Source organism: Bactrocera oleae, chromosome 3 (assembly GCF_042242935.1).
Source record: "Bactrocera oleae isolate idBacOlea1 chromosome 3, idBacOlea1, whole genome shotgun sequence".
Taxonomy (NCBI): Eukaryota; Metazoa; Arthropoda; class Insecta; order Diptera; family Tephritidae; genus Bactrocera; species Bactrocera oleae.
In genome coordinates this window covers 48679888-48690514 of record NC_091537.1, presented here as the reverse complement: position 1 = coordinate 48690514, position 10627 = coordinate 48679888, and the positions used below count along the sequence as shown (strand labels likewise).

At 36.5% G+C, this 10627-nt stretch overlaps 1 protein-coding gene across 1 annotated transcript; it reads right to left on the bottom strand.

Moving 5' to 3' along the window:
• Positions 1 to 9420: 9420 nt before the first annotated feature.
• On the bottom strand, positions 9421 to 10070 carry LOC118682732 (uncharacterized). Its single transcript, XM_036372092.2, has one exon. The coding sequence runs from the start codon at positions 10068 to 10070 to the stop codon at positions 9453 to 9455; it is 618 nt and encodes a 205-aa protein (XP_036227985.2). The 3' UTR covers positions 9421 to 9452.
• Between the last annotated feature and the right edge of the window lie 557 nt (positions 10071 to 10627).

The window sequence follows — 10627 nt, the reverse complement described above, 5'->3', positions numbered from 1 at the left end:
GTTATTGCTTAAGGCAACAAATTATTCTCCACAGAAATTGGTCAGATCAGATCACTATATCATATAAATATAATATATGATGCCAAACAAATTGAACGTTCGGAGTCAAGTTCTTGTAAGGGGCCTTTGTATTTGTGAAGGGTATTATAGCTTCGGCCCAACCAAAGTTAACGTTTTTCCTTGTTTTTTGCTAAGATTGTTTTAATTACTGACTTGGTTTCAACAATTATGTCCCCTAACTTCCCTCGGGCCATGTCGTCTTCATTAATTTCTTCAATCTTAGATTGGCATTTCATAAATTTTTCACTATGTAAATTTAATATGTCGAGACGACATTCCAATTCGATAGGATCTAGAGACATAGTCTTCTCGAGAAGGCCCGTTTTTACGCGCAAAATGCTACTTTTCGCCTCCGTCCTTTGACGCTTTAAAGATTTTAAGTCGATCAACTCCTCACTTGGAGAGAGGTTGGCGATAGTTGGCTTTGGCTTGCTCATTTTGGCTTTTTTGAACTAAAATTCACGAAAAACGATAGAAGTTGGCTCAGAAATAAATCTAAAATATTATTAATCGATTGACGAAAACGAAAAAATATCAATTCCCAATGGTACGAAAAACCAAACCAAAAATATGCAAAATGTGCAATAGCACAATTAGAAAATATTTTTTTGTGCGAAGCGAGAAAATGTTTTTTTTTGATTGAATTGATAATTTTCGGATAACTGCTAAAATTTGCCAAAAAAACTGAGAAAATTGTAATATTTTATTAAATTTTCAATCATAAAAATGTCGCACCTTAATGTTTTCGTATAAATAAGGACGCTACCGCAAATCCCACAATCCCTTTTTCATTTCAAAATGCATATGCACATATACGTATTTGAATAGTATATAATATGTGTATAAAAGATGTATATATAAAGTAGTGAATAAAAAAGAGAGCCAAAAACTGAAAGTGTGCACTTGCTTTTGTTTTATTATAATTTTCTTATTTATCATTTACTTTTGTTCGCACCTCTTTCAGTAATGCGTAGGCGGTTTGCCTGCGTTCACTTCCCATCCTTTGGCAGAGGATGCAGTTGCAGCTCATTTCCACGAAGCGACAGCAGCAGTGGATGTAGCGTCAATGTTAGCAGCAGCCGGCCGTTGTTGATGTTGACGCAGCAGCGGTGACAATGTTGGCGTTGACGCAGCAGCAGCGGGTATGACGGTGTTGACGCAAATCCGTACGGGAAAAACTATTAACGTAGCGATGGCTTTTTTTTTTCTTTTACCGAACGGCAATTTTGGGAACCCTTGTTTTTTTTTTGAAACGATCTTACCTCTGTTTCGACACTTTCAATAGTTAACGGCACTAGCGGAACTTTTTTTTTTGTAATGGCGGTAATGGTAAAAACAGCAATTTAGCCGGATTTTTAAAATAATGTTTAGTTTAATTTAACGCACTTTGTAAAAATATTAATATTATATTAATTTACACCGCACTTTGTAAAAAATATATTTTTCACATCAAAAACAATGCCGAATGTTGTACATATGTTGTTGCAAAAGCACTTTTGCTTTTCACTTCACTTTTGACCTTTTTTTTTTGTTCTCGCACTAATAGGTAAGTATGAACTTTGTTATAGGATCTACCTAGGTAAGTACCTCTATATGCTGTACATATGTATATTCCGTATTCAATATTTTATTTATTTAGCACAAACTGCACATAATTTGCTTTTATTTTTTATTTTTGTGTTTTTATTTAATATATGATATTTTGTATTTTTTAATGTATTATTTCACCACTTTTCTCGTTTTTTCGCTGCACTAATACTTGTTGTTTGTATTATTTTCAAAAAACTTTTATTTTTTATTTTAGCACTCGAAAACTGAAAACTTCGTATAGATGTAGATACACTTTTGTTTTTTACATAGGTTTGTTTTTAATCCTTGTTTTAATAAAAAATTTGGTTTTATTTTTGCCACTTGCAGTCACTTGCACTCACTTAACCGAACCTCGAAAAAGAGATAATGCACAGGCAATTGCAAACGAAAAGTTATATTAGTTTTGCGAAAAGTTAATATGCACTTTAAATTTTAAGCACGCACTAAGTCCCTGCTCAGGCGCCATGAAAAATCTCAAGCATTTTTGAGATGAAATAAAATGTTGGGATGCGCAACTTAAATAAAAAGTGCCAATTGCCTGTGCCTAATGAAAATATTCGGATAAGTCAAAGACGTGCGTTCGCGAGTATAGTTTTATTACAATAGCATTCTTTATTTTAAGTATATTATAATTAACCTAAACCTTAACCTAACGGCTTAAACTAGTGGTAAGTATGTATTAGAAAAGGGGTAAGTATAAGTATATTTCAACAGTTTCGTTAATTCATTGTAAAAGATTATTGTAATAGATAATGTGTTCTGTAATAAGGAAAGTATTTTTATAGCATAAAAAATTTATAATTCATTTCCACATTATTCAATTCATCTTTATTTTTTTAAAATTTTATTAACATATATTTTATTTTAGTTTCGAAAAGATGCTTGACGCAACACCGGCCACCTTGACAGGATAATGATCCTTCATCATTGATGGGTAGCAGGGCGAGCTTGTGAATAGGGCGCTTAATTGTGCCTGCCTTGGTTGCCACGTCTGCCACTCGTACCTTGCCGTCTTGCCCTTCTTCGTTTCCAACGACTCGTCCTAGGACCCACTGCTGCGGTGGCATGTTGTCTTCGTGAACGAAGGTTCCTCTTCGGATGCAATCATTTGTTGCGCTCCTGAAGGCTCGTAACGTACATTTTGGACCATTGTCGCCAAAACTGTTGCTTGAGACAGCAAACAAGTTGCCATCTCTCGCAGCAACAAATTGGGTCCGTTGCCACTTGTGCTGGTGGTAGTGCTCGAAGTAGGTGTCAGCCTATAAGTAGGTGTGCTGGAGTTAGCGCTTCGCCGTCGTTGGGGTCCTGACTCAACGGTGCGAGGGGTCGCGAGTTGAGGATGGCCTCCACTTCGGACAGCAGTGTTCCCAGCTCTTCGGCTGTGAGCAGCACGTTACCCATTGCACGTACGATGAGGTGTTTGGCGGACTTCACTGCCGCCTCCCATAATCCGCCGAAGTGCGGCGCCCTAGGTGGTATAAATACGAATTTGAATCCTTCTTCGCCGGCGAATCCCGCTAGTTCTGCAGCCTGGGACAGAAACGCCTCCTTGAGCTCGCGCAGTTTGCGGTCAAAGACGTGCGTTCGCGTGTGTGGTTTTATTACAATAGCATTTTTTATTTTAAGTATATTATAATTAACCTAAACCTTAACATAAACCTTAACCAAACAGCTTAAACTAGTGGTAAGTATGTATTAGAAACGGGGTAAGTATAAGTATATTTCAACAGTTTCGTTAATTCATTGTAAAAGATTATTGTAATAGATAATGTGTTCTGTAATAAGGTAAGTATTTTTATAGCATAAAACATTTATAATTAATTTCTACATTATTTAATTAATCTTTAGTTTTTTAAAGTTTATTTTTAACATATATTTTATTTTAGTTTCGAAAAGATGCTTGACGCAACACATATAATATAAAATTTAGCCACTTTGGTAGAATATAAATATATTATATCACATTCATACTTATGTATATCTCACTTGAAGCAATAAAACTGAGACTAAGTTTATGGCCTTTAATATAAGTCTAGAAGATACCAAATTTGATTGTAATTTAATCACTATTTTACTTAATAATGAATGTTTAATACTTTCTCAACATTTTTTTAATATAAGATTTGAAGAAATTTCCTGGTCTTTGAATCTATCTCCAATATATTTTATGTAAAAAATTAAAACTTCCGTTTGGCGAAATCAGTCCACGAATTTTCCCAGCTCACATGTACTACTTATGGTATAATTTTTTCGTTAATTAGATAATTTAATGAAATTAAATGGACAGTTTTTCTTAAAAATAACGTGGTACATCGCTGCATATGAATGAAATTGGTCTAGACCTTTATTTAAACCTTATAACCCTAATATACAGATTTCCGCTCTTCTGGTACAACAGCAACCTCATATACCCCACATATTAAATATATCCCCTTTGGTTCAGTTTATATCATATATATTATGTTTGAGTTAAATAGCTTATTTTTATTCAAGTTAACATTTCGGAGAAAAAATTAGTATTGACACTAAATAAATCTATGATCCATAACATAAGTTAATAAGATACCAAATAATAATCGAATAATGAATGTTGAATTCTTTCGCAACATGTTGCAGCAGAGTATAGTTTTATTCACCAAACGGTTGTTTGCATCACCTAACACTAATCGAGATAGATATAGATTTCTATATACATATATTTATTCTAATATTTGGTGATAATATGTGGACAGGTATAATTTCTCAGCCATCATGTTGAAAAGTTTCTCAGAGTGCTGAACTTTGTATAGAGCAAAAATATCTTTCTAGAAAAAATTGCATAAAATAAAAATTAGTAGTGTAGTATTAAAATGACTAAAGACTCTTTTTATGTGGTTATCGAAAAACTGCAACCTCATCGGTTTAAATGCTACTGTCTATTATTTCAGTTTTACGACACATTTGAATATGAAGGTAACGAGGTAAACTGTAAACTCAAAAGAATTACATTTTTACCCAGTGCAATTGGCAGCTTATGAAAGGTTTGACAGAAAGAAAAAAATCTACATACCTGCTCTTTATATGTGTATACCATACTAAATTATATGTAAGTTATTATTAATTAGCCTTCATGGGCAGACCCTTGTAGATAGGTACCATAGATCCCCCTGTTTTAAAAGTTTTAATGCAATGAAATGAACTACTAATTTCTAAAATATAAATATAACTTAACTCGAGGTCATAGATCTCGGCGCGAAGACTCCGAGGTTCGATATGTTGAGCAAGTTGTAAATACTGAACAAGGCGGCAAGATCCACAAATTCACTCTGAAGAGCAAATAAGAAATACTCGAGGTCACAGATGTCGGCGTGAAGACCCCGAGGTTCGATCTGGCTACATTAGGGAATTTGGTGTGGTCGCTCCTCTTGGTAGCTCGAATTAATCCAGTGAATTTTAAAGAAATTGTATTTTTCTTTATTGAGCATAAAATTGTAACTGAACAATAGTTTCTTAAATTTACCCTAAACTAGCTGTGGGTCAACGGCGTCCGCATTATGCAACAGAACTTGCAGTTAATGAGTTATTGATATCGATTGATTCTAAGAGTTAAGGTGGTTGTTTGTTTATATAAGTTAACAAAAGTTAACTAAGCGAGGCTTTTGAGCTGCCAAAACTGCATTGTATGCAGTTTGATCGCGCATGATTCAAATGAACTGTATGACCGACAGCCGGTCAACACCTTGCAGTAGCCACCGACCGTGTGACCGGCGGATGTAACGCAATGCCTTACACAAGCTTAGGCGTCAGCAGAAAAGAAAAACGGAACTCAGATTGTGCTTATTTATAATAACATAATTCTGTGGTAGTCAACAACACCGTCGCTATCGCATGAACGGAATATTATTTAAATCGTTCGTGGGTAGTCGACAACACCGTCGCTTTTCGAATAAACTAAAAGAAAATAAAAATAAAAAATAACTTATATGCAATGGTCAGCAGAAATATCGATTGATTCAATGAGTTGGAGTGGATGTTTATTTTAACAAATTTCGTTATGTTGTTAACTTTAATAATGTTGCAACGAATATTGCTAAATAGTTGCAATTAAGTCTGATACATTGTTGCAATAAATATTACTATGTTAAGATAAATGTTATTTGTGTTAACTTGTATTTTCTGACACCGTCATTCCGCGCAATTCTCTATATTCGATTCGACATTTCATCAGTTACAACAGCGAGCCTCCGTGCGGGGTATATCCAATGACCGACCCCGTTCCAAATGTCAATTTATTATACTCTCGTAACATGTTGCTACAGAGTATAATAGTTTTGTTCACCTAACGGTTGTTTGTATCACCTAAAACTAATCGAGTTAGATATAGGGTTATGCATATCTAAATGATCAGGATGAAGAGACGAGTTGAAATCTGGGTGACTGTCTGTCCGTCTGTCCGTCCGTTCGTGCGAGCTGTAACTTGAGTAAAAATTGCGATATATTTATGAAACTTGGTACACATGTTTCTTGTATTGCAGGTGGGCGTAATCGGACCACTACCACGCCCACAAAACGCCATTAATCAAAAACAAATAAATTACCATAACTAAGCTCCGCAATAAGATACAAGACTGTTATTTGGTACACGAGATCACATCAGGGAGAGGCATCTGCAGTTAAAACTTTTTTTTTAAGTGGGCGTGGTCCCGCCCCTAACAAGTTTAATGTGCATATCTCCTTAACTACTGAAGCTATAATAAGAAAATTCACTGAAAGCAAATGCTACTAATTAGCACCTCTACCTACGGTGTAAAAATGGGTGAAATCGGGTGACAACCCCGCCAACTCCCCATGTAACAGTACTGTTAAAAACTACTAAAAGCGCGATAAATCAAGCACTAAACACGCCAGAGACATTAAATTTTATCTCAGAGATGGTATGAGATGACTTTATAGGAACCGCGTTCAAAATTAGACAGTGGGCGTGACACCGCCCACTTTTAGGTGAAAACCCATATCTTTTTAATCGATTTCAACCAAATTTGGTACATAACATTTTTTTTATATTTCTATGTTATGGTGCGATGAGTTAAATCGGATTACAACCACGTCTACTTTCCATATGACACCATTTTAAATTCCACTTGATTCTTTCACTTTCCACTATGCAAATCAAGCAACAATGATTATATCGGGGTAAAACTTTGCGTGAATAATACGTTTAAAGTATGCCACCTTGTGACCAAAAATTCTCTGAATCGCACCAAAACTGTTCAAGCCCCTAAGTACTGAATATGTGGACCCCAGTACCTATAGTTGACTTTTTACCGTAACTATCGGCCGTTGTGTAAGATATATAATTGAAATTCATATAATAGAATAAATAAATGAAACTATCGATAATAGTATGTCTTTGTTTCAAAAATGGGTTTAATCGGATAAATAGTTCTTGTAGCCCTCATATATCTAATATACAATTTTTTGAACTTCCGCGTGACTTTATACCGCATATGTGAGTTATCTCAATGACAAAGAGAGAGCGTGTTCTACTCATAACAAGATCAAATCGGATGAAAATTTTCCTCAGCCCCCATGTAACTAATATCAGGATTTTCGAACATTCGTCTGACTTTCATCCATTTGATTGGTAATGGTATGTGAGGTACCTTAATGAAACAGTGGGAGCACTTTATTAGTCTGTGGCATGTTAGTAGTAGGTGGTATTGGAACAAATTAATAAAATCGGGTTAATACTGCCCTCAAATTCCATATACTACTTATAATGCGTTTCGTTATTCTAACCAGTTTTATGCCGAATATGTCGAACAGTGAGTATTAATATTTTGTTTTATATATAAAATTGCTTCAAAATATGTTCTCGAGTATAGCTGAGCAATGTCAAAATTAATATATTTCTCTATCCCCAATATATATATGATTTCCGTCTTTCCACCTGACTTTACACCGTTCCGGTTGATCAACGTGATATTTTAACGAAATTAAGTGGAAAAGATTTCTTAAAAATTATGTGGTTTGACGCTGAATTAGAATGAAATTAGTATATACTAAGTCTAAACCTCACACCTTCATATAATGAATTCCGATTCTCTGGTTGACGTTTGCCACCTAAGCTTATAATATAAAATTTAGCCACTTTGGTGGAGTTAATATCACATTCATACTTATGTATATCTCTATAAGTCAAGAAGATACCAAATTTGAGTGTAATTTAATCACGATATCATTTAATAATGGATGTTTAATTCAACATTTTTTAATATACGGTTTGGAGGAATTTTCTGGTCTTTGATTTGCCCAGCTCACATGTACTACTTATGGTATATTTTTTTCGTCAATTTGATAATTTAATAAAACAGTTTTTCTTAAAAATAATCTATAGCGCTGCATATGAATGAAATTGGTCTAGATTTTGTTTAAACCTTACAACCCTAATATACTGATTTCCGCTCCTCTGGTACAACAGCAACCTCATATACCCCACATATCAAATCTAACCCCTTTGGTTCAGTTTATATCACATATACCATGTTTAAGTTAAATAGCTTCTTTTTATAAAAGTTAACATTTCGGAGAAAATGAAATAAATCTATGATCAATAACATAAGTTAATAAGATACCAAATAATAATCGAGTAATGAATGTTGAATTCTTTCGCAACATATTTATACTTTCGCAACATGTTGCAACAGAGTATAGTTTTGTTTACCAAAGAGTTGTTTGCATCACCTAAAGTGATAGATATAGATTTCTATATACATATATTTTTTCTAATATTTGGTGATAATCAGTGGTTAGGTATATTTTCTCAGCCATCATGTTGAACTTATCATAAAATATACCAGTCAACAATGCTAAAAAAGTTTCCTAGAGTGCTGGACTTTGTATAGAGCAAAAAAATCTTTCTAGAAAAAATTGCATGAAATAAATATTAGTAATGTAGTATCAAAAGGGCTAAAGACCCTTTTTATGTGGTTATAGATAAACTGCGACCATCGGTTTACATGCTACTGTCTATTATTTCAGTTTTGCGACACATTTTAATATGAAGGTCATGAGGTGAACTGTAAACTCAAGAAAATCTAGCGCCGTTGACAGCTTATGAAAGGTTTAGTTATTAAGACAGAAAGAAGAAAATCTACATACCTGCTCTACATATGTGTATACCATACTTAATTATATGTAAGTTATTGTTAATTTAGTCTTCATGGGTAGACCCTTCAAAATAGGTACCATAGATCCCCCTGTTTTAGAAAGCGTTTAGTTTTTTTGTACCTTTGTTCTCACCTTTTCCACTTTTTCGTTCCACTAAACACTCACGTATTTGTAGAAACTGAAATTTATTTATAAATATGTTGATATCTTATCAACAAACAAAAAAAGAACTTATAACGTCACTTGAGGAATAAAAGGTTATAATCGGGATGTGCGACCGTGGAAAAAAGGCGAAACTTGAATTGCGACTTCCCTGTTGACGATTTCGATCGAAAAGAGAGTCGGCTCGATCGCCCTCCCTGGTTTTGTTCATGCTGGTGTGTAGAGTTATTCTGCTGTGTGTGGGTGTATGCTGCTGCTTCCAGCAAGGTTGCCTTGGTGTGTGGGGTGTGGGTGTGCTAATGTTTCCAGATGTGGTGTGCCAGTGTTGTCCTGTAAGTGGTGTGTTACGCTGTCGTGTGAGTGGTGTGTTGTGTTGTCGCATGAGTGGTGTTTTGTGTTGTCGTATGAGTAGTGTGTTGTGCGGTGTTGTTGACTGCATTAGGGCGGGAAGCTGAACTCATTTAGCCATCCCGGCCCCCCTAGGCGAATGTTCAGCCAAGCAGTCGCTGGAGTTGTTGCAACGTTGCTACGACGTTGCTGAGGCCTGTCCTGCGACGAGGATGCGGCCTTAAGGGTTGGTGTCGTGTTGAGGTGCTATTGAGCTGACGCCAAGTACGGGGTGCATCGAGTGCTTGTCGTTGACGGGGTCGTGCTGCATGGCTTGGCTGTGGACGACGGCCTGCATCATGGCTGCGGGGTACTGAGGGCCGTGCGCCAGGGCGTCTTGGGTTTCGATGCAGCAAGGTATGATGAGGCCTGTCGCAGTGTTGGCACACGATATCGGACACGCATTCCTGCGTGTCGTGCGTCTGGGCCAAACAATTCAAACAATGCCCATGTGCTTGGGCCACCTGCTGACGTTGATTGGGTGTCATACCCTTAAAAATGGGGCAGTGCTGCAGCCGGTGCGAACGGCAACAGAGCGGGCAGCGGAGGCGAGGCGGCTCTGAAACTAAAGTAGGCATTGGGCGCGTGGCACGTCGTGGAGCTGTCTGTGCAGTTGTTGCTGGTGTTGTTCGTGGCGCTGCTACGGGGGTAGTCGCAGGGCGCGGCACAGTGACAGCCGAACGCATGGTTGGCGTGGGTGTAACTGGCATTTCAGCGTCCATAACTACCTGTATGGAAAAAAGAGCGAGTTTAGTTATGACTCAGTGATATAGATAATGGATCCTTTGAAATGTAACCAACTTTATTTGGTTGGTGGGGGACGTTTTAGTCCACCCATTATTGTATTAGTATATATTGTGGTGATTTATTATATTTGCGGTTTTTTTTCGGTTTTAGGTTATTAGACGGATATTTTGTTTTCTGCGTGTATATAATATTATTGTACGGATGTTTTATTACTTGCGTTTTCGCTGTTGTCTGCGATTGGTAGGAAGCATAGTTTAACGAGCGGCCTGGTTAGCGTACCGGTTCGAGTACGGAGGTCAACTACTCGTATATGACCGTCGGAACCATGATGTAGCTTCTCTATGCAACCAAGCCGCGATTCTGTAGGGGGGTGACAATCGTCATGGATTAGGACAAAATCTCCAAGCTTTGGCGCCTTCTTGGGAGTTTTCCAGCGGTACCTTTTATGAAGGTCCTTTAAATGCTCCTCCTTTCATCGGCGGCTGAAATCATGATGGAGAATTTTAATTCTTTCCCATCTATTATGTAAGGA